We start from the raw sequence: 24,613 nt of genomic DNA on the forward strand, positions 1-24,613 counted from the left end.
GTTGTGTGACATTGACCAATTCACTTAATTCCTGTAAGTCTCTGTTTCCTCATCTACAAACTGAAGATATTTAGACAAATGTTTGTTTTTTTTTCTACATGTGAATCATTCATATAAAAGTTTTAACACAATATTTAGCATATAATAAGCAATTGTTAGCATTATTTACTATAAGAGAATATGAAGAACAATTAGATTGGCAAATTTCAGTTCCGTTAAGAAGAAATAAATGCATGCTGCCCTAACTTTTTCACTGATTACAACCACAAGTCCTGAACAGAATGCATGAAACAATTATCTGATGACTCTGAAAAGTATTTAATGACAAGTCAGCAGGAGAGGAGAATAAAAACCTCAAAGAACAACATCTATGAAGAAGAGTCTCTGCTTCTTCTCTCCTCCCATAATTCCTGACATAGATTCCAGGGAAGTCTGAATCATGAAACTATGCAATAGGTGCTAATAGAAAATGCTGCAAGAAAAATCTTCTCTTGGGCTAGAGACTGGGAAGGAAAGATTGTTACCTCTTCAAGCCCTACTTTGGACATGTCCAAGTAATGAAGTAGCATTTCCACAGCAGTGGCACTAGCAGCAGCAGTGGAGGTGACATAGGGACAGCAGCTATGGAAGCATATGGTTTGAAAGCTCTTTGCTCTTGTTACTTTGCTCTGAGGTAGACCTAGTTTCAGGAAGTTCCTTATAGTGATTGATGTTAAAACTATGATTTTCCAGGCAGAGCCATGAAAAGGAACTCCTAGGAGTCAGAGAATGGGGTGGATCCACAGAATGGAGGTAACTGGAGAAAGGGACTCTTTAAGTCTGTGTATAAAGTCTTGGGCTCTTCGTGAGTTGGGCATGGATAAAATTAATCATAAGCAACATAGCAAACACTCTGAAAACTGAACTATGGTGTAGACTGAAAACACTCTGAAAACTGAACTATGGTGTAGACTGCCACCTAAGTTTTAGACTGAAATGGTGCATGCACAGGGTAGGGCAGATACCACAGAAAGATTGTGAATACTAAATTGATACTGGAATCACAGAATGCAAATGGGTCAGGACTGTGGTCCAAACCTAGCTAGGTTGATTGCCTACTGAAGCAAACAAATAAATAAAACAAAACAAATCAAGACACTCCCCAGAAAATTTTTAACCCAAAGTTAAACCCAGAACCCAGAGTTTCATAGCATAATATGTCCAGGATACAGTCCAAAATTACTTGATAGGGATTCCTGGGTGGCTCAGTGGTTGAGCGTCTGCCTTCAGCTCAGGGTGTGATCCTGGAGTTCCGGGATCGAGTCCCACATCAAGTTCCCTGCATGAACCTGCTTCTCTATCGCCTGTGTCTCTCCCTCTCTCTCTCCGTGTCTCTCATGAATAAATAAATAAAATCTTTAAAAAATTACTCGACAAAGAATCAAGAAATCGATAACTTTTAAGGGAAGAAGTAATCAACAAATACAAATGCCAAGGTGACCCAGATGTGGGAATTATCAGACAAGGAATCTTCTATAATGATGTACATGAAGTAAGAGTGAACACTCTCAAAAATGGAAAGATAGAAATTCTCAGCCAAAAAACAGAAAGCATCTCAAGAACCAAATGGAAATTTTGAACTGATAGATATTATAGCAGAAATAGAAAGTCAGCTGTAGGACCACAAAAGCAGAAAGGAGATGAGGAAAAAAAAAGAGTCAATAAACTTGGTGGTAGGTCAATAAACATTGTCCAATCTGGAAAACATAGAAGAAAAAATGTTTGATAAAATATTCACAGAGCTTCAAAGAACTGTAGGACAGTGTCAGAGCTTCTTATTTTGTTATTATTGTAACCCTGGAAGGTGAGGAGAAAGAAATGGTGCAGAAATATATTTGAAGAGATAATGGCTGAAAATCTTCCAAATTTGATAAAGGAACATATATTTTCAGATACAAGAAGTTAAGCAAACTTCAATAAGATAAACTTGAAGAAAGCCATGCTCTGACTCATCATAATCAAAGAATAGAAAGTAAAACAATGCAAAAAATCTTGAAAAGGCCGGATGAAAACAACACATAAAGAGATGAGGAAAGTTTTCTCACCAGAAACCATGGAGTCAAAGCAAACAACAAAAAAGGGATAATGTTTTAAAGTGTTGTAAGAAAAATACTGTCAATGCATATTTCCATGCTCACTAAAAATATCACTCAGGAATTTTGTTCTGAGATCAGGTCCAGTATTTAAAAAAAAATTATATATATATATATATTAGCAAATGCCCCTATCATGTTCTGTGTTCTGGTTATAGTTCTCTGTACAAGCAATTCCAAAAAGATTAAGATTCAACCTCTCTTTTCAAGAAACTTACTCTAAAATCTGGGGGGAAGGTAGAAATGTGAGCAATTAAGTGCCATGTAGAGTTTGGATTTAGGGTTGGAGTCCATATAGGGTACTCTGGACACACAAAGGACAACACTGTTGTCTCTCTATTCAGGTAAAAAGAGAGAAACAGGTATAGTTTTAATAGGAGATTATGTTGAATATTCAAAGGTATGTCCCAATGGTAGGAACCTATCGTGTTTCTTAAACCTTCCAAACTACACACTAGTAAAATAGCCCCCCAAGACGTTAAGATTTAAAAAAGGAAAAATCCTGTGACTCTGATAGATCAACAAATAAGCAATTATTGAAGGATAACAGGAATAAAAAAAAGTGTAGGTACAATTTAAGAATTGTTTTTGTTCCCTTCCATTTTCCTGGTGAAGCACTGAATTCTTGAAATACCCAAAGGGAAATGTCTTCAATGTGATTCTAATAAGAAATCATCTTTGATGTGGAGGGCTCTTCCTTTACTTAATTGGGGGCAGATTCAGAGAGGACATAATCCCATACTAAACTCTAATCTACTACTATTTTAAAATTAGACTATTAGAGACTGAATTTGGGTAGAGAAAGGTGCCATGAATTTGGGTAGAGAAAGGTGACCTCCATATATTGGCTTCTGCTCTTATTCTCTCAATTCTCAAAAAAAGGCAATTTGACATCATTTTTAATAACCCATAATCCCTGCAAATTTTGGCTGTTCTTTGTTGTTTTAATTACAATTTGAAATTAGATATGCAACCCACCAATCCACAATAAGACACTCTGAAGCTTTTCTTCTCAAAGGGAAACTACTTTTAATCTTTAAACTCTGCACAAACGTCCCATTTTATTTGACTAGTGTTATACTGCAGAAACGGATTACTTTCCCAACAAAGAAAAAACAGTTTAATAGACCGGATTTTCATGTCATTAGAAAGTCTTCTGATCTTTTTTTTCTCAACAGAATTATTTGTTTTTGAAGACAGAATAACTCTGGTCCTGCAGACAAAAATCCACATATAAGGGAATATCTGTTAAACAAAATCTAATGGGACACTTTTCTGGGAAATGTTTATTTGTGAACAAAAAAAAAAAAATACATTTTCTTAGACAAATCTACACAGCCTATGCATACGCTGTGATTCAAAGCAGTCTTCAAGGTTTTTGTCTTCATCATGCAAACTGGGTCTTCACTCATGCATAACAAAACCAAGGAAAGTATGTGACTTGAGTTCCCAATATTGTATCTCAAGTCAGTCTTCTCAATTCAAAGCTTTGGCTTTGAATATTGAAATGGAATCTGGATAGAATGTAATTAATACAGGGAAGTGACCCAAGTCTTTTGATATACAAGAGGATAAATAGTTCCTTTGCCAATTTCTAAATTTGAAAATAAACAGGTAGTATGGTTTTACCTTTTCCATCTTTTTCATTGAAACAAAATGACTCCAACCCTGAGTTGGGTTTCAGAATTAAAGAGTTTGCTCTTTTTAACTTTCGACAAATATTGCGATGATCTCCTGTTTTTCAAATATGTGATCTGGGTTCTCCTGAATATAGTCAACTTTAATAGAGTTAACTGTCAAAGAAAGAGAATTCAGGATCTTGGAACTTGATGATAGAACAAAAAGATTCCCCAAACAATTACTCAGAGGCTGCAAAGGAACTCTTGCCATTATTCCTGTCAGTGGGAAAAGTGGCACTAAGCTGAGTTTTTAGGATTCCTATGTTGTGGAAGTCATTTTTTTGTATGAAAGCAACTCAGAACCTGTATCTTACTGTAAGAGTCATGTGTGATTAGCATAGTACAGTGCTTTTCAAACTTTTCTATAGTAATGAGTTTTTTTTTTTTTTTTTCCCAAAGAAAAATCTCTGCTAAAGCCTACTGTACAATGTCTTCAGAAACAGGGCTACTCCGGTTGATTCGGACCATCAGTTTCTCCACGTAAGCCCAAAGCTTGACAGAGCCATAAATGAGAACCACTGGCAAAGCAGGGAATCAGAGTCAACTCAATCTCTTATTAGTTGTCAGAACTTAGATAATTTACTAACTTTTTGAGTGTATGTGTGTGTGTTTTCATTCTTGCCTTTCAGGATTGTTACAAAGATAAGTGATAATGCACATATGATGTCTAGCCCAATACTTTGCATGGAAGTAGCTATTACAGAGCTGTCTCTATTCTTGTTGCTATTGTCATCAGAATCCCAATCATACTGAGCCAGACTCAGTATGGAATCATCCTGAGCCAAGTTCCAGGCCTGTTCTAAAGGGCTGTATATGCATTAACTCTGATAATGTATAGAGGATAACACTGAATCTTAGGGGGTTAATTAGTTTGCCCAACATACAGAATAAGTACTGGAGTTGGATTTAAATTTCAAAGCCTGGATTTAACTCCAGAGCTTGAGCTCTTAGCCGTAGCATGCAGTTACTTCTTAATGATAAAACATAAGGCTCACTGTGTGCTTGTGTAGGTCAATCTCTCCATATCTGAGCTTCCTCAGTGTTTAAATGGGGAATACTTCCCTTAGCACCGAGAGACTCAAATGAGGTAAAGCCTGTCATGTGCAAAGATTCTTATTTTTGTATAAACAAATGGTGACCTGCATGGTCTGCCCATTTTATCCAGTTTGATCATATAAACTGACAACCTCCAAATCTTCAGGGGCACCTGAGTGGCTCAGCAGTTAAGCATCAGCCTTTGGCTCAGAGCATGCCCGGGATCGAGTCCCACATTGGGCTCCCTACAGGGAGACTGCTTCTCCCTCTGCCTGTGTTTCTGCCTCTTTCTGTATGTCTCCATGAATAAATAAATAGAATCTTAAAAAAAAAAAAAAACCCACCTCCAAATCTTCATTTTCATGTTTGTGTGGAAGCAACTCGGGTCAAAAACACATCTGAACTTTGTCAAAATACATCTGGACTCCAAAAGGAAATCTTATTTAGCTTTAAGTTAGGTTTCCTAGAAAAAACTTTTCTAAATTAAGGGGCACCTGGGTGTCTGGGTCAGTTGAGAGGTTGAGCACTGGGCTCTTGGTTTAGGCTCAGGTTGCATCTTCATCTGAGGATTGTGGGGTCAAACTCTGAATGGGCTTCATGCTTTTCCCTTCTTCTCCCTCTGTTCCTCCCCCTTCTCACGCACTCTCTCTCTCTTTCTCTCAAATAAATAAATAAATCTTTAAAAAAAAATTTTCCCTAAGCCCAGTGAGCAGTTTTGCTGTGAACCCTTTTTTGAAAATAAGGGATTATAATGTAAGTGCTTGATACAGAACATTGTGTATCACACACTGATATAAAAGAATAGGCCAGTAGGGATGCCATAAGTTTCGAGAGGGAAGGCATTTACTTTGTGGGTAATTCCAGAAAACACTTTGACATTCTTTCCATAACCATAATGTTTTATGATGCCTTAAGTTGAGTACATTGATATTCGAGTGAAACATGGTAGCTGTTATACATACTATGATATACACACGCATTTTTGAAGCTTATTTATGGAAAAGGTGGAAGGATGAAAGTTAGGGGACATCATAAATCAGAGCAGTTGAGTCACCTGAGTGCTTGTTGTAGATTCTATCCTTGAGAGACTTGCTTCATACCTCGTGTGCCATAAATAATATTCAAAACACTCAGTTTTACGTTTACATTTAATGTTTACACTGTAGGCAATTTGTCTAATTGCTCACCTTTCTAGAATGTTTGTGCTGTGTCCTAGTGGTGGAACAACCATATACCTTTAGAAGACTACCTACATTTCCATAATTTTTGTAATTGGCTATTTTATACAGACATTTCCTGCAAGAGAAGGAAGGTGTTAAAGAAACAAATAATCCTTACCCTGATCTACCTAATCAAAGATGTATATTTAATCTCGTTTGTCAAATTTGGAAGAGGACTTTTGGGAAAGGAAGGAAGACAAAATACAGTCATCTGTTTACTACTTCTCTATAAATAAAGATGAAATGTAGGAATTGATGATCAAGGTAGAAGTCAATGTTGTAAAAATAGAAATAAAGTCCACACATCATTTTTCCTTTCTCCTTTGTTATTCAGGGATCGCCAATAAATTGTGAAAAACTCTTTTAGCTGAGAGGGGTAGTATAGAAAGAAAAATGAGAAAAGAATAGAGAGTCCCTAGAAAAACAATAGGAAAAATGGAATTGTAAAATGGAATTGTAGGGTAGCCTTTTCATCTAGAACAACAATCTTCAATTTTTTAAAAAAAGATTTTAATTTATTTATTCATGAGCGACACAGAGAGAGGGAGAGAAGCAGAGACACAGGCAGAGGGAGAAGCAGGCTCGATGCAAGGAGTCTGATATGGGACTCGATCCTGGGACCCCAGGATCACACCCTGGGCCAAAGGCAGGTGCTAAACTGCTGAGCCACCCAGGGATCCCGACAATCCTCAATTTTAACTGCATGTCAGAATCATCTGGGAAGCTTTTAAAGCCTACGGATGGATACCTGGATCCCATCCCTGGAGATTCTTGTTTAATGGATCTTGGGTGACGCTTTAATGTCAGTATTTTTTAAAGCTCCCCTGTGAGCCTAGAGGTTATTCAGGATAGAGAACCATGGGGGACACTAGTACATAACCCATGGGTCATCAGATGGGCTGGGCTTCTAGAGGTCTCATGTCTATGGGAGGAAGGGCATGAGCTATAGGAGATGGTATTTGGAACTAGTGTTGGTAATCAGGTCATTGAGGACTAAAGATAGGAAAGGTTCTGGGTGGGACAAGCAGCTCTCTATATCTTGGTTCCCCTTTTGTGCTCTTTGTTGGAGAGTTCAGAGAATAAATAAGGAAATGCCATGAGATGTTTAGTGATCCTTGGGGGTTCCACATGCCGCCCTTCATCTGAGGGCAATAGGTCTCCTTTTCTACCTCCATCATCTCTGAAGGCATCTGCCTGATTGTCAAGGCAGAAACACAGCAACCTTTTTGAAGTCTATATTGGAGAAATGGAGATAAACCAGGGAGCCTAGAGTCTGACCGAGGGAAAGAGTAAAAAGTTTAAAAAGTTTAGAAAGGGAAGCAGTCTTGGGGGGGAGTACAAATGCAATATACCAGGAGTCAAGTTGGGGCTGGAAGCTGAACCATGATGCAGGAGCCAAAATAGGGATGTGTTCAAGAGAAACGAGGCAGCAGGAGAGTAAGAGAGGGACATAACAATTGCAGGGCACAGAGGTTGTTTGGTGCAAGACTGCTCTGGAAAGTGATCCTGTGACTTGTCTCTAATTCTCTAGAATAGCCTAAAAGTGTTCCCTGGCTACTCACCCTAGGCCAGGGTAATATGACCCAAGTGATGCCTCAGGGAGACCACTTTGGCAGAGGCCAGCATAGCTCAGAGAGAAGGAAGCTAGAGGCAGTTAGGAGGCCCCTCAGTTGGGTCTTCACCAAGTAATAGGTTTCGAAGGGGCTTCTGGGAATGACATTGTGGCAGTACACTCGGCAGTGATGTGATTGTTGATTCTGAGGGAAGAAGGTAACGGAGGACGAAGAGACAATGTGAACTTGTGGCTCTGAGTCTGCACGTGAAGTACGGCAATGCCATGGACCAGGAAGTATCAGGAAGATGAACTGACTCAGGGAAATGACAGGATCAGTGTTAGATGCTGAGCGAGACATACAGGCAAGTCTTCAGGGTGAAAATGTGTTATTGAGAGTAGAAAATTCTGGACAGGAATTCTGGAGAGGGCAAGAACTGGAGGTACCTGTGAACTGCGTATATTGGGAAAGTAGGTGTGGAGAGCGAAAAAGAAGAGAATTAAGGATGGCAGGAGGATGTTCATACTCTGAGAAAGTGCAGTCAACTGTGGGATGGTCCAGATGGCAGGAGGGTTCCACCGAAGCCAAAGGGTTTCCAAGAAGCAAGGGGGATGAAGCACGAGATGGGCTAGGAGGTCCATTCTAGTAGTGGGTAGTTTTAAAAGAAAAAGCTTCTTAGTTTCTTTGCTTGGAAGTGACCTCCACCTGCACATCTCTTACACATCATTACTTCCCTCAAAGGATTATTTTTTTCCATGACATTTCTTGACTCTTCCATTCTTCATGCATTCTCCTTTCCTTAGAATTCCTCCAGTACTTCAAGACTGTCAGTGCATCCCACGGTTCAGTGGGGTGGGGGGCTCCCAAGCCTCCCTAGCTGCATGGAAGCAACTTGACACTCTGCTTCTCACAGCAGGGACTACACCAACAGCCTCGTCACTGGGAGGGCTGCAAGTCCCCAGCGGTGTGTTCCCCACAGGCCGTCGGTGTGGTGTTGAATGTAAACCAGACTATGTGACAGTCCTGCTTAGAACCCGTAATGCTTCCATGTGGAAGAAGGATCGTGGCTCTCAGACTCCAGCACAGAGTTGACCCCTGGACTTCCTCTTTCTTCCACGTTCCCAACACTCATGTGCTCAGCACCTCTGGCTAGTTCTGTCTTAGGGCTTTTAAACTTCCCATTTCTTCTGCTTTAAAGGTTCCTTCTTCAGATTTCACATGGCTTCCTCTTCCTCACCATTCAGGTCGTAGCCAGAGAGCCTCCTTTCAGCAAGGCCTTGGCCGTCACCCTAAGGAATGCCGGATGCTTTTTCTCCACGCCAGTCTCTACAATATTCCCACACTGTCTTCTCCATGGCATTTGCCAATATTGAAATTATCTTGTCTGCTGTTCCCATTTTCTTCCCTCTCCATCCAACTCTTTATGAACAGGACGTCTGTCTTATTCACAGCTGTCTCCAGCATGAGAGGATTTCCTGGCACAAGGTAGGAGCTTCATCGATGCTTCCAGGGGCTGACTGCCTCAGGCCGTTAGAAAGTCTGGTCCTTCTGAGGCCTGGATTTTCTTTCTCTCTTCTGTTGTCACTTCCTCAAACCAGGCCCTCCTGACATCTTGATCTCGATCAGATTCCCTGCTATGTTCTCTTTCATAAAACCCTGTTATTTCCTTCAGAGCATTTTCACAGTTTCAAATCCACATGTCTTTGCGTGTCCACATTCATCTCCCCCAGCAGACTCTAAATTTCCACAGGGCAAATTTCACTTATACCTAGAGATACCATATATCTTGGCCACTGTGTATTCCCTGGTGCCAGGCACATAGTAGGTGCTCACTTAGTCTGTATTGAATAAATATTGAAATATTGAGTTTCTCTTGGGTTGAAACGCAGCATAGAATATATATTTTTAAAAAGCTGAAGAAGGGTTGATAGACACTTCTCGGGGGCAACTTAGATTTCCCTGTCTGGCTAGAATGTGCTCATTGTGTTGGAAGGCCATCAAACCCACTCTGATCTAGAGGAAGATGTTTGTACCCTTTTCTCCAGTAGGACAGTTTGACAGAGGGGCTGGACCTGACTCTGCTCGAGCTGAAGGAGACATCTTGGGGCTGCTCTCCAAGGTGGGTGGAGAAAAGGCAGCCAGATGGGTCACACTGGAGCTGGCAGCCTGCCGGCCATCACGGGGAGGCAAGGCAACCCGGAGGCCCAGGGCCCGGTGGATTTTAGCACACGAAGTGTGGCCATTCTTTTCTTCTGTCCAGTTACAGTCATGCAGGTTTGTATAGTGTTCAGGTTGCTCCTCGGTGAGAAGCTCAAGCTGCTAAAAGGAAAATAAGAACAGAAATAGTGGGCAACAAACCGTATTCATATCATATAGCTAAGCCAGACTAGTGGGAAAGGTATTCATGGGTGGGGGATTCTCTCCAGTGGGTTCTGTGAGCCAGCAGCTGATTTTGGCAGTGACTAAGCCATACCTGCCCCCAAATTGTGTTTCTTCTTCTCATTGAGAAAATGGCTAATAATAACCTATCTCTCATGTACAGGGGAGGAGGTCAGATTGGCACAGGAATTAGGTGACCCGAGTTCGAATCCTGAATTGTCATCCGCTAGCCACGTGGCCTTGAGCAAAGGCTTCACTTTCTTTATACTTAAAATAGAGGTGTAATCCCAGAATCTGAAACTGATGGCACCGAATTCTGATTTAACGCCTCCCTCCTGCAGTGGCAGGATGCAGTCAGCTCCCACCCCCCCCCCCCACCATCTTATACCGATAGTATCTCGTCTTTGATTTGCTGAGCCCGGTCTCCCAACTGAAACTCAAGCTCCTCCACCTGCTGCCGCAGGGCCCGGCGGAGGGTCTGCAGGTGTGCCGCCTCTTCCCTGCAGGTAAAGAACAGGAAGCGATCGGATTTCATGTGGCCTCCAAGCGCCCGCCCTCCATCATCCCTCTCAAGATGTAGGTCACTCCTCTGACATTTCTTAAAAGGTAATGTCACCTTCTTCATTTGCATCAGTCGCAGACATAGCATATATCACCAGGGCAGGTTCTCTTTCTTTCCTTTTCTAAACAACTCGATTGCAGAATAATTTGCATCCCACCGAGTTTACCTATTTTAACAGCACAATGTGATGATTTTTTGTAAATGTGCCAAGTTGTATCAGTCACCACCAGGCAGTTGGGGACCACTTCCATCCACCCAGTAAAAACTCCTGCGCCCCCCTTTACAGTTAACCGTATTTCCATCCCTCGGGGCCCAGGCAGCGAGGAATGGACTTTTGGGACATATGCTTTTTAATCTACGTGAACATAATGCAGATTTTCAAAACCCTCATAACCCCCAACGCTTACATTTGCATAGGCCCCACTCACATCAGTGGAAGACATCCCGCTGGCTAGCCCCTTCTTCCCAGCTGACTGCCCATCTTCTGACCTCAAATAGCCTTGGCCTTCCAGAATAAGTGTTGCTATCTAGCAAATAGCTCTCACAGACTCCCACTGAGAAAGCAAGGACAAGAACAGGAAAGCAAAGGAGAAGGACTCATTTCTCATTAGTCCTGCTCCCTGGTGCTCATCTGTCCTGCCCTGATTCCCCTTCCTTGCTCCAGGTGTGTGGGCTGCTGCTTGCTTTTATGACTCTCTTCGATAATTACCTTTCCTCCTCTGACATGTCCCTGCAAAGGAGCGCCTGCTGTCCTGTAAGATGCTGTTCAATTTCCTCTAAATGCTCCCGGAAACTCTGGCACACCGCCTTCATCGCTTCCATCTCGTGGACCGTGCACTGGGAACAATTAGAAAGAGCTGAGAAGGAAGTCCTTTCTGATTCACTGTGAGAGCTCCCCTCTGCTCCGGCGGCCTTCCCACTGGGGCTCCCTTGTCGGCAAGGAAGCCCTGTCGCTATCGTGTGGGGAAGAACAGAGGGAAAGCCCAGCCTTTGGCTTCTCCAGGCAAGTGGAGGCAACACTTGGCTGGGACAGAAGGGCAGCACCGGTTGTTGATTGGCTCTTGGAGACATTATGTCCCGGAGACACGCAGGCTGTCTGAAGGACTAGGTGAGGTAGGGGTTACCGGGGTCTGAAGGACTGAGGTAGGGGTTACCGGGGTCTGAAGGACTAAGGTAGGGGTTACCGGGGTCTGAAGGACTAGGTGAGGTAGGGGTTACCGGGGTCTGAAGGACTAGGTGAGGTAGGGGTTACCAGGGTCTGAAGGGCTGAGGTAGGGGTTACCAGGGTCTGAAGGACTAGGTGAGGTAGGGGTTATATATATATATATATATATTTTTTTTAAATCAGCCTCAGCCCTGCTTAGCCACAATCCCCGACGGTGAAATCTGCAGCATCAGCTCCATGCAGCTAACAAGCTCATCCAGAGCAAGGCAGGCATCAATGAGGCGTCCCACGCTCTTCATCAACTGGAATCTAGAATTGACCTCTTGTCTACTCTCCCAATCCTGCTCCTTGTTGCTCCGGATGAGAATCATTCTTTAAATGTTACTTTCTCTGCGTGACTGTGCTTCTGCTTTTGTTTCCTGATTCGCATATCTTCCTGCAGCCCCTAAGTCCAGTCCATTTGTTGGGAGCCTAATGGTTCCCTGAGTTCTTACTAGCTACCTTCTTTGTTTTCCAGCCCAGGTTGGATTATGCTTTGAGGAATGTATGATCCAGAACCCCAGCATCTCTACCTATCTGATTTTATTTATTTATTTATTTTTACCCATCTGACTTTAAGTGACACTGATGCTTGTTAGACCCTAATGCTCTCACTACAGTCCATGGGTTTGGCCCCCTCCCTGTCTCCCAGAGTATTGTGCCAGAGTCTGCTAGTTGCCTGCTCCTTGTCTTCTCCCCCTTTATTCACATGAACAGAATTCTAATATCTTAGGGCAACAGTGTGTCTAACAAATGACATTTCCCAGCATCCCTTGCAGTAGGATGGCGATGAGTTGAAAGCAGAGAGCATGGACTGGGGCTTCTGGAAAGCTCTTTAAAGGAAACTGATTTTCCTGGATGCCCTCTTTCAACTTTCTCTTTTTCTTCCTTCCATGGGGATCAGTCTTAACAGTTGTGTTAATTCCTCTTAGCCCTGTTTTTTAGGAAGTCTCAGATTTCTTACTCTTTCCCCCCAAAACTCAATGACCAAGATCCTGGCAGCCTCATGGCTATTTTTACTGGAATTGTCATAACAGAAATACTTTCCTATAAGTGATGTTTTTATACTGAAAGCTCCTCGTCATTTTGCTTTGAGAGTTTGGTTTTGATTCTGTCCCCTAATTTTTATATGTGAGTAACGTTTGTTACATGGCAAAACCCTCTAATTACTTTTGCTTCGGTGTAAGTGCATTTGCACCGGTTAGAGGAGTATTTGAAGTGTTACTGATGTCAGCAAGCGTGCTTGAAAGGTGACTGCAACTATGACTCTTGAAAACGGGAAGCATCTCAGAGACCATGAAGGGCTCTTTTGAAGAGAAATGTTCTGACACAGAATGACAAAGTGACTCGTCCATGGTCAAAAAAGGTCAGCTTTCAAGTCTGATTCATTCTTTTATTCTCAAGATCTAACTGAGCGGGATGCCTGGGTGGCTCAGTGGTTGAGCGTCTGCTTTGGCTCAGGGCATGATCCTGGAGACCTGGGATGGAGTCCCGTGTCAGGCTCCCTGCATGGAGTCTACTTCTTCCTCTGTCTGTGTCTCTGCCTCTCTCTGTGTGTCTCATGAATAAATAAATAAAATCTTTAGAAAAAAATTTAATTGATCCACGTAGCTGGAGACCGGGACGAGTTATTTGTCCCTTAGGCATGACCTGGTTGAAGGGTCCTAGTAGATTCCTACAAGCTGACCAAGTTCTAGGGATGGTGAGGCCAGGGACATGGAAAGCCTCAAGGAGGCTGAGCCTTAGAAACATTAAATTTTATGCTTCCTCTAGTTATTTTGGGGTAACTCTTTGTGATTGGAAGGCACGCAGGCTGGGATTTGGGACTGATGGCCTTTTCTTCCCTGAAAAGGGAGTGAGGCGGAAGATTCTGAAACAGTGCCATCTTCTGGCCATTTGGAAGTACTAAAACTACATTTCAGGAAAAAAAAAAAAAAAAAGGCAACCTTAGGCAAGGAAAAAAAGAAAAGAAGCTGTTTTAAACTCCCCCCCCCCTTTTTTTTTTCCAATGTAAGTTCCGGGTTATAACCCAAAGGCAATGAATTAAAGGTCTACTCGACTGACCCAAACCCATTAAAACAAACTTTAACTTCAATTGTAAGAGCAACACCACCAGAAAGCATCGAAACTTCACTTTTGAATGGGCTCATCTTAACTTTTTAAGCTGTGTGTGCTTTCTTTTTAGTTAAATCTAAACCATGAGCATTATAGAAGAATTTTCTGATATCCGAAAGTCTTATTTCAGATGATCTCATTTGCTTTTCTGGAAAGTTTTTTTTTTTTTTTTTAAATTGATAAATTATTATGAAGAACTCACATATACATAAGACTTAATCAAGTCAACAAACCAGGGTGACCCGCAAGACCACAGAAATGGCATCTACCGGGATCCCTGGGTGGCGCAGCGGTCTGGCGCCTGCCTTTGGCCCAGGGCGCGATCCTGGAGACCCGGGATCGAAGCCCACATCAGGCTCCCGGTGCATGGAGCCTGCTTCTCCCTCTACCTGTGTCTCTGCCTCTCTCTCTCTCTCTGTATGACTATCATAAATTAAAAAAAAAAAAAAAAAGAAATGGCATCTACCAATTAGTCAAGTTAGTCTCTGAATTGTTACCTACTGCCCTGTAAGGGGAGGAGGTGGGGATGTTTCCTGAGTCTTTTATCTAAAATTGCTCTTATTTTCAACACTCATTTGGAACTTCCATTGACAGCTTAGAGTATCTGTCCCTGCCTATAATCTTCACTGGGTCCAAGATTTATTTTCCAGATAATTTTTTTAATGAATAATTTTTGTAACCCTAGCTAGCACCTAGCATCTGATTTACAGACATTTTTCTCCAGAACATTTTTCAAGCCTTACAAACCCTTACACACTCACTCACCATAGATACCTTTTCTCTGTGTTCTTGAGTTTGTTCTTTGGCTTAAGCAGCCTCCTCTTGTGGGTGAATGCAATCCCTCATTTTCACTTGCTTTTCTGCAAGTGTCTGCGTGCCTATGTGCACACCTGCATACAAGTATAATAATGCATGTGTAAAAGATTGCTTTCTTTGAGTGTATGTTTGTGGTTCCTTGAATCTAAGTAAGGAGAAATGCATTGTTATCTAATAAAACCTTATATTTCAAGGTGTATAATGTCAGATTAATTTGATGTAAAAATAACATTTTTTGGTATAATTGTAAATTCTAGGAGGAGAGCAAACTGAGGCACTATGAGACAAGCTTTTAGAAGACATGAGATGGTGGCATGCATTCTCATTTAAACTCCTGTTCAGGGATCACTGGGTGGTGCAGCAGTTTAGCGCCTGCCTTTGGCCCGGGGCATGATCCTGGGGTCCCGGGATCGAGTCCCACGTCAGGCTCCCTGCATGGAGCCTGCTCTCCCTCTGCCTGTGTCTCTGCCTCTCTCTCTCTCTCTCTGTGTCTCTAATGAATAAATAAATAAAATCTTTAAAAACAAAAAAAACCCTCCTACTCAGTTGAAAGCTGCCCACTAGTCTGAAGATGGCCATTGTGCGTAATGGGACACAAAACCCCTGCATGTTCTGCAGAAGAGCTAATATTTTATGATGTCAAATCAAGAAGAAGGTCTATTTCCAGTTGCCAGATCTCTCCACATAGCTGGGGCTACTTGGGCCCAAGGTCATCTCTTGACACCAGGTAGGAGAAATGGGGGGATCTCTGCTGTGCCCTGGAGCTGGCCCAGGTTCAATCCTTGGTCCCAGTTCTAATCAATGTCCCTCTGCCTAGCTCCCAGAACCAGTCCTCACCCTGTTCCTGCCTCTGAGTTTCCCCAGTGCCATCTCTCAAAAGCTGTAGTCCTCTGCCTGCTGCTGGGATCCCAGGGGCTGCATACCCACTTGCTTCTACAGTTTCCAGAACCATATTTCTGCAAATTCATAAGGACACCCCCAAATACCTTATTGACCCTTATGTCTTTTTTTTTTAGATTTTATTTATTCGTGAGAGACACAGAGAGAAAGGCAGAGACATAGACAGAGGGAGAAGCAGGCTTCTTGCAGGGAGCCTGATGTGGGACTTGATTCCCTGGACCAGGATCATGACCTGAGCTGAAGGCAGAAGCTCAACTGCTGAGCCACCCAGGCATCCCCCTTTATGCCTTATTAAAACTTTTCATATTAATGGTCTTACTGGGCTATACTAACTGGTCAGCTATGCTCTCTGGATGCTATGGTTTGCCTGATGGACTAGACAGCTTCCTGGCACCGGTAGTCAGGCCCACCCTTTGAATACCTGAGCCTCTCTAGACCCTGGTGTCTCTTTTGTCTGCACTGGTTTGTCACAGTCGCCTCAACCATGCTAATACCCTTATGAGGTAGAGTGTCTTTTCTGCCCATGGGAGGCTGAATTACTCTTTTTTCTTTTTTCATTTGTGGCCATACAACTGAGCAAATGATAGGCTAATTGAGTATCATATACAGAGCTATTGCCATAGATACTCGATTATAATATTAATAAATGAAGTGATAGCACTTCCCAAAGAGAATTTAACGATAGACGTCTAGCTTCTTAGTTTGTGGATACATGTTTGTTATTTTTCTTTCTTTTTTTAGAGAGAGAACACAAAGGGATAAAAGAGGGGGAGAGAGGTTCTTTAAGCAAACTCCCTGCTCAGAGTGTGGAGCCCAAGCAGAACCTGGTCTCACTTCCCTAAGATCATGATCTGAGCGGAAATTAAGAGTCAGACACTTAACTGAGTGAGCCACCGAGGCGCCCCTATTTCCCTTTAGAACACAACCAGTAAATGATTTATATTGTTTTTAGGAGTGATGATGTGAACAGAAACTAGATAGTATCTTATTATGGAATAAATAACTGCAACATTTACATTAAAAGAATGACATTTAGTACGTCTAGAGAGGCCTTTTCTTCTGGAGTTTTTAGGATAATTTTGATTTTTTTTTAATTTTGATTTTTTAATACTTTATTATTCTTAAAATATAGAACTAAATATGGTTTAATTTACATATCCTTGTAAAACTTATCTTAAAAATGTAAATTAGAAAAAAATCTTTATTCAGGATATTTTAGATTGACAACCTGGTTTTCCTCATGAAAACTAGAATACCTGATTGTAGGATTTAATATTTTTTCTCTCTACAGTCTCTTAAAATGTCACCTTCTCTAGCTATCTTTCATTCTTAACATTTTCCTATATTAACTATGGAGCCAACAAAATGTTTATTCCCTTAGAGCTGAGCTTTTCAGCCCTGACGTTGTTATTTGGGGTAGATAATTCTTTGTTGAGTAGGGGTATGTCCTGTGTACTGTAAGATGTTTAGCAACATCCCTGACCTCTACCCACTAATAGTAGCAACACCTACTCCAGCTATGACAACCCAAAATGTCTCCAAACATTGTAAAATGTTACCAGGGATGGGGGCAAGTTATCCCCAATTGAAACCCACCAGCTTACACCATTTTTTGGGGAGGCAGGTGGGGGAGGCAGAGGGAGAAGGAGCAAGAATGTTAAGCTGGTTCCATGCTGATTACATGTGGAACTCAATTTCACAACCCTGAGATCATGACTTGAGCAGAATTCAAGAGTTGGACACTTAACTGACTGAATCACCCAGGCGCCCCCAAATCCACCACCTTATAGCATTTAAAATCCCTTAATAAATATCAGTGATGATGGTGGTGATGACTCCTACTATGCTTCAGGATTTGGACCTGGGCATTTCAACTTTAGCCTTTGCATTTCACTCCCACGAAACTTTTGGATAGTATTATAATCTCAATGACTTCTTTTACTAGTTCAACCCTTATTAAATGACCCACTTAAAAATATTCCAAATGCCCGAAACCTTGCAATTTGAAAAAATGATGTAGTAAATTATCTTTCATCGATCCTCTTTCTATGTTTATATAACATTTATGCAGATTTCTAGATGTTGAAGGGCTACGTAGTAATTTGCCTTATCTTTCACATAATCACTTTCTCATGTAGCTATTACACTTCTACAGATTTAGATATTTTAAAGTTAGACACATCGTTGCCCAAAGTGTGTGGTCCAAGAATTTGATATCAGCTAAATCTGAATTTGAATCTGGATTAACCACTTATTAGTGGGGTAAGTTGGAAACTTACACTCTCTTAGTTTTAGGTTCGTCATCTGCAAAAGGGGAAAGACTTGGCATTTATCTTAGGGACTCAGGATTCATGGCATGGATGAAAATGAGGGTTACTTGACATAAGGTAAATAAAGTGATTAGCACAGGCACTCAATAAATATCTGTGGAATTAAAAGAATGGGAAGGTAACTCATCAGGCATCAAATAGTAGGCACTTAACAAATTATAATTGCCCTCCACACTCCTTTGAACAGCTGTAGCCCTATGTTATCTGTGCCACCTTTCTGTTTTTCGCTTTCTATACAGGAAATTTCATGTGTGACACTCTTAATTTTGTTAACAATGGCTAAGCTTGACAGCCTAGATCATTTCTCACCTTGAGAATCACTGAAGAGGGGACACTGAAGGCATCACTAAATGCTTATTGATTTATCAGGGGCAAAACAGGTTGGGGGGGCTCATTCAGTTTTCAGTAAACTCAATGTCCATTTTTAAATAAACTCAGCCAAGATGGAACAGAAGTCCCTCTATTTCATATAGAGCTTCTAAGGAAGCTCTAGATTCAAGAGCTGAACAATAATATAATAGTAATGAAAACTAGTAAGAAGAATAGGAGCCATACAATTAACATTTTCTAGGGCTTTCTGTGTGCTGGGCACTGTGCTGAGTGTCTGAGCATCCTGAGTGCTTTAGAGGCTTTCTCTCACTTAATCCTAATGTAATCCTGTGTCGGTGGCATGAACAGACTCTCTATTTTACAAAACAGGAACTAGGATCAGAGAGATTTAATGGCTCGTGCAAGATAATTCAGCTAAGTGAATTTAAGACATAGAATTGTTCAGTTGGAGATGAGGTACTGATGCATTAATGTTTATAACCTTACACATGAATTTATTATGCTCTAACCCTCTGTAAAATGGGGATTAATAATGAAATTTTCCTCCTTACCTCAGAAGGTGATTGAACATATCAGATAATGAGACATTTGTGAGACTATATCATAAGCTCTAAAGCACTCTACAAGTATTACTCATGATTTGAGATGGAAAGATATGCCCCAAGAGCTCAAATTCAGGAAGCCCAAACATTATCCCCGAGTTGGTGTTCTCCATCTGCCTTCCCGTCTCTGCAGAGATGATACTTACAGAACACAGCTCCTTCACTGTAGTGTCCTGAAGGATGTTCAACGTCTTAATGAACTGGGCTTCCAGATGATCATCTGAGCATGGGCAGTGCCTACAGGCTGAGAGCACAGAGCTGGGGCTCTGCCCCTCTGAGTGGCAGTGGGGATGGTGATGACAGCAGACACAGCAGTGGGCAGGTACAGTGTGACAAATGGCTGCTGTGTCTAGAGAGACAGATTTGGTGAGGTACTGGGCCTTGTTACTTGGAGCTGAACAGCAATGCCAGGGCCTAGGCTCACATATATTGGCCTGAACAGAAACATCACGGCACTCTCTTGATCTTGTCTCCAGTCTTGGTTCTGTGGTGGGAACAGGGTCACCCATAGTGCATTCTAAAGTCATTCCTTTAGAATCAGCCCCCAAAGCCACAGCATTCTGAGCAGCCGATGCCAGATTGGAGGACATCTGGATTGTCACAGACCTGGAACCAACAGTGTTTGAGTCAGCATTTGGAGGAAGCTTTTCCATCTCAGATTCTGCTCTATGTGGTACTTGACCCAAAGCAGGACACACTGGCTTTGCTTGCTGAGTATCTAGGTGGAGAATGGACTTTTCAGATGTTTGAATATTGTCAACTGTATAGGACAGGACATTACTGGGCTTGGAGATGTCCTGTGGTGGGCTTTCTCCTATCAGTGAGATGTTGTTGGTGTCAGTATAGGTTTTGTTGCTTTCTGCTCCTCTTGGGTCCTCAGAGTCATCATGACGGCACTTGTGAGCAGGATCAATTCCAGGTGATCTTTGGGACTTGTGGTGGTGGCTTTGCATGTATGCTTCTCCAGGCCCCTCAAGCTTCAGAAACCCATCCTTCACTTCTGTGATGTGGGTCACCATAAACCCCAGAGGACAGTCATATCTGGAGGTAACTGTGCCCATGATGGCCTCATATTCAGTTTGGGGCATGGGTAGGTACTGCCTCAGATGGCTGTCTTTCCTTGGGTGTTCTCCCCGTCTGCTGGTTTTGTCAAGGGCTGTATCTGGGGCCAATGGCTCTTGTGGCTTCTCCATATCCTCAAACTGAGACTCTTTCTCTACCATGGATATTGAGGCCTTTTCCTCCCAGATACTCCAGTCTTGTTTTGAAAAGGAAGCGCTCACCGTACTCTTGGAATCAGATTCATCTGACTCTTGCTGGCAGTACTGGGGTGACACCAAGCACTGGCTCTGATCCCTTGGCTTTCTACATCCATTCTCAGCAGGATTCTGGCTGCTTGGCAAGGAAGGCAACTGTGTGAGAAACCAGGATAAAAGCAAATGGGTCAGGAGGATGGGGAAGGCACTATGTTTCAGAAGTGTGTGTGAGTCTTTTCCTTATCATCACCATTGACTGAGGAGTCAGGAGATAAGTGTTATAAACTCAGTTTTACATTAGTTTACTACTTTAACTAAGCCCTTCTGTCTATGGGGCTCAGCTTCCTTGTTTGGTAAAATCAAAAGAAAATAAAAAGGAAAGGAATGCTAAGCTTTCGGGCACCTTGTTTAGTGTGATCCATCATCCCCCATCCCCTGAGTCCCTATGCTAGGTGTCTTCCAAGGGCTGATTGCCCTTTCCTGATGTGCTGGCTAGCTTTCTACTTATCTTCCTTTTAATTCCTATTCCAGACCTCCGGTGGCCCTCTACCTGCAGGGGCAGGGGCTCCAGTGGTTCATCCAGGAACCCACTGCTGTCAGACTGGCAGCTGTTTTCTCGGTTCACTGTGGCACCTGTGGAAAGAAGAGGCCTGGAATCAGTGAAGGGAAATAGGCTGTCAGTGGGACTGAGATTGAACCTCCTCTGTTGCTTGATCCTCAATAAAAGCCCACTTCCTGGAAACAGAGCTGAACAAGGGAATTCCAAGGATTTATTTTCTCGATTGTTAGAGGGTCCAGGTAAAATTGTGTCACTGGTTTCCTGAAATAAAGGAAACAGGACCACCATCTCTTAAGACTAAATAGCAAATGATTGCAGATGCCTCTTTAATAAGGGGAAGAAAATCCATAAGGAAATGAGTTCCTTTTAAATGCCACACTGGCAAAACAATAAAAAAATGTATATATCTGTGCATATGTATTTTGTAATGAACTGAATATCATGTCCCTCCATCCCCCCCCCCGCCCCAAAATCATATGCTGAAATCCTAACCCCCATGGTAATTGTATTAGGAGGTGGGGTCTTTAAGAAGTGACAGGTAATAGAGCAGAGCTCTCATTAGTGAGGTTAATACCTTATAAAAAAGATCCCAGAGAGGAAAGCTCCCTTGCCCCTTCCACCAGTGAGAAGATGACCACCTGTGGACCAGGAAGTAGATTCTCACGAGCTACTGAAACTGCCAGCACCTTGACCTTGAACTTACTTCCAGCCTCTAGAACTGTGAGAAATAAATTCCTGTTGTTTACAACCACCCGGTCTGTAGTATTCTGTTATAGCAGCCCTAATTGACTAAGACATATATGTCCTTTTTTTTTTTTTAACTAAACATTGGATAATAACTTTACTAGCTTCATCTGGATGCTATATGACTACAAGTCCATGCTCATGTTTTAGACTGCTTTTCTTGTCATTGAGAAAGGCTGGAAGGGGCAGAGAAAGAATAATGTTAAGTGAGGGCAGGTAATGACTCTAAATATGAGCATCTGGAAATTCTAAATCTATCTGAAATTTTACCATAGATAAAATACGTTATATTAGCAGGGATAGCAGATGTGGGTGGCTACTAGAGGACGAACCTGATAAAGATTAAATTGTAATATTTTTTTTTCTCCTACTTAATGGCAACTGCTTTATGGGCTAGAAGAGGAGGTTGCCTGGGAAGAGGGTTGTTGGAGTGTAGCCCTTCCCCTACAAAAAGCAGAAAGAGGAGCCCTATATGTCCTGGGAGAAAAGACTGGGCATGGGTCCGGGGAGTGGCCTGAAAGGAAAAAAGTGATTGCTAATTGATCTCATGCTTGGCTATTTGGTACCTAAGTGAGAAATTGGGAATTTGCCTTTGCTTGAAGAACCAGCTGCTGCAGAAGAGTTCAAACGAAAAAGCAAACAATCCACCCTCTGCTTAAGTGTTCTGGATCCAAACTTTGAGAGCAGCCCCATAAATAAGAGCAGCAGCACCTCATCAACTTGTAGGACTCTCTCCCACCAGTCTTAACTGCCCATGTGTCTGAGCAACGACAGTTGGTAGAGCTGTGGGTCCAGGGGTGGTCTACCCAGCCCAAATTCCAACTACCTCACCCTGTAGTCAAAAGAAAGAGAAGGGGGCTTAGCTTTGTAGAATCAAAGTTTACAAATTCCATATTCATTAATCAGCCTCAATTAAAATTAAAGTCTAAAAATCAGAGGATGTAAGTTTTTAATAGCTGAATTCTAGAGAAACAGAGGAAATTTGAGAAAACAATATCTTTGACCTTGCTGTTACCTCTTTTGTATAGTTCAGAGTAAAATGTGGAATATATTTACAGGTCATAGACTTAAAGAAGACTTCGGCTTCTGGCAAGCAGATATAATAGGAACTAGATTTTCCTCCCACCTGAAACAACTAAAAAGCTGAACACAGTATGTGAAAAATGGTTTCCAGAATATGGGTGTCAGGTAATTTAAAATGGCTGTCCCTGAGAGGCAGGAATAAATAATGTGAGCCCTACAATCACCCAGCTTCCTGCTTTGAAATAGTTTATAGGCTGCAGTGTAGAGAGGGAAGGTGGACCCAGGCAGACCCTGGCAGTCTCCCTGGGTTGAAGAGACAAAACCAAGAGTCCAGAATGACAGAGCCAGCTAGAGTTTGCAGGGAAGAATGGGAGAGAGGAGGTAGATTTACAAAGAGAGAACTCATAGAAACCCTCTTGAGTAGTTAGCTGAAGGCTGATCCGCTCCTGTGTGTGAGCAAACACCAAAGACTGGGGACAGAATCACTGGAAAGGCTTAGGAGACACAGTGCCTAGCACTCCCCAGGCCTGGAATAGTGCATGCTTCCATCAGCCAGGTTCCAAAACTTCACCATTCACAGAGCCCTGGTGGAGCGGAGTGCTCAGGAGGCTCTCGCTGCAGGACTGAGGAATAATTAGCTCTGGAAAGAGCATTTTTCCTACGTTGCAAATCTTAAAAGTGAGACCTGGAAGGATCAGTCTGTTTCTAATTAACTCAACTCTGTCCCAGACCTAAGATAAAATCTACACTATCTGGCCTCTAACAAAAAATGCCAGGCATGTAAAGAAGCAGAAAAATATGAGTCATAGGGGTAGGGGCAACCAATCAACTGAAACTGACTTAGGACTGAAAGAGATATTAGAATTAGCAAGCAAGGATATTAAAATACTATGATTACAGTCCATGTTTAAGAAGCTAGAATAAAGATTAACTGTGGAGGGGAGACTGCTAGATACTAAAAAAATTACCCAAATTGAAATTCTAGAGATGAAAACTCAATGTTTCAGGTAAAATTTATATTGGATGGGATTAACAGCATTTTAGAAATTGAAGAAGAAAAAGATTAGTGAAATTGAAGACACATCAGTAGAAACTATCCCAAATAAAAAGGACTAAAGAATAAAATTTAAAAATCAAAAGAGCTTGAGTGAACTGTGGGACAAGCCAAGAAGCTGAATACATGGGTCATTGGAATATTTAAAAGATGGAGGGGAGCCCTGGAAGAAATACTTCAAAGAAAAGTTTGTTTCAAGATGTTTGACAAACTCCAAGCACAATAAATATGAAGGAAACTATACCAAGGCACATCAGAATGAAATTGCCCAACACCAGTGATAAAAAGAAACATCTTAAAATCAGCCAGAGACAAAAACACACATTATACACAAGGGAAACAAAGAAAAGGAAAGCAGTGGGTTCTCACTGGAAATGATCCAAAGGATAAGACAGTGGAGTGACATCTTTAAAGTACTGAAAGAGGGATCCCTGGGTGGCGCAGAGGTTTAGCGCCTGCCTTTGGCCCAGGGCGCGATCCTGGAGACCCGGGATCGAATCCCACGTCAGGCTCCTGGTGCATGGAGTCTGCTTCTCCCTCTGCCTGTGTCTCTGCCTCTCTCTCTCTCACTGTGTGCCTATCATAAAAAAAAAAAAAAAAAAGTACTGAAAGAAAAGAACGTGTGGGTAAGTTTTTTTTTTTTTTTTAAAGATTTATTTATTTCTTTATTTGAGAGAGAGCAGTGGGAGGGGCAGAGAGAGAGAGGGAGAGATAATCTCCAGCAGATTCCCTGCTGAGTGTGGAGATTGACTTGGGGCTTGATCCTCGACCCCAAGATTATGACCTGAGCCCAAATCAAGATCCCAATGCTTAACTGACTGAACCACCCACACACTCTAAGTGTGGGTAAGTTTTAAAGATTTTTTAAAGTTCTATAAATCTTTCAAAATAACAACAATTTAAACACAAAATAATAACAATGTAATGTGAGGTTTATAGGAAAGACTTAGAAGAGTAAAAACAAGAAAACAAAAACACTTGTTATAAAATTGAGTAGTTTATATGGAAGGAATTCCCTGTGAGGCTTCCCTTTAAATATGATGTACAATCTTTATAGAGACTTTAGCCTTGATAATAGTAGAATATTTGTTTACGAGCTGTCAAGGGAAATAGTGTATAT

General features: G+C 41.9%; 1 protein-coding gene across 6 annotated transcripts in view; it reads right to left on the minus strand.

Moving 5' to 3' along the window:
- Positions 1 to 9,281: 9,281 nt before the first annotated feature.
- Positions 9,282 to 24,613, minus strand: part of ITPRID1 (ITPR interacting domain containing 1) — a 134,172-nt gene continuing 118,840 nt past the window's right edge. For 5 of the 6 annotated variants that reach the window (XM_072783580.1, XM_072783581.1, XM_072783578.1 and 2 more), the window contains 5 exons: positions 20,664 to 20,746; positions 19,004 to 20,269; positions 11,270 to 11,397; positions 10,387 to 10,498; positions 9,282 to 9,938 (listed from right to left, as the gene is read on the minus strand). In XM_072783580.1, coding sequence (XP_072639681.1) covers positions 9,633 to 9,938; positions 10,387 to 10,498; positions 11,270 to 11,397; positions 19,004 to 20,269; positions 20,664 to 20,746 — 1,895 coding nt within the window. In that variant the 3' untranslated portion in view covers positions 9,282 to 9,632. The remainder of the gene's footprint in view (positions 9,939 to 10,386; positions 10,499 to 11,269; positions 11,398 to 19,003; positions 20,270 to 20,663; positions 20,747 to 24,613) is intronic. The other variant, XM_072783579.1, reaches the window with a different exon arrangement.

The sequence above is a fragment of the Canis lupus genome, chromosome 18 (genome assembly GCF_048164855.1).
Source record: "Canis lupus baileyi chromosome 18, mCanLup2.hap1, whole genome shotgun sequence".
In the NCBI taxonomy this organism is placed as follows: domain Eukaryota; kingdom Metazoa; phylum Chordata; class Mammalia; order Carnivora; family Canidae; genus Canis; species Canis lupus.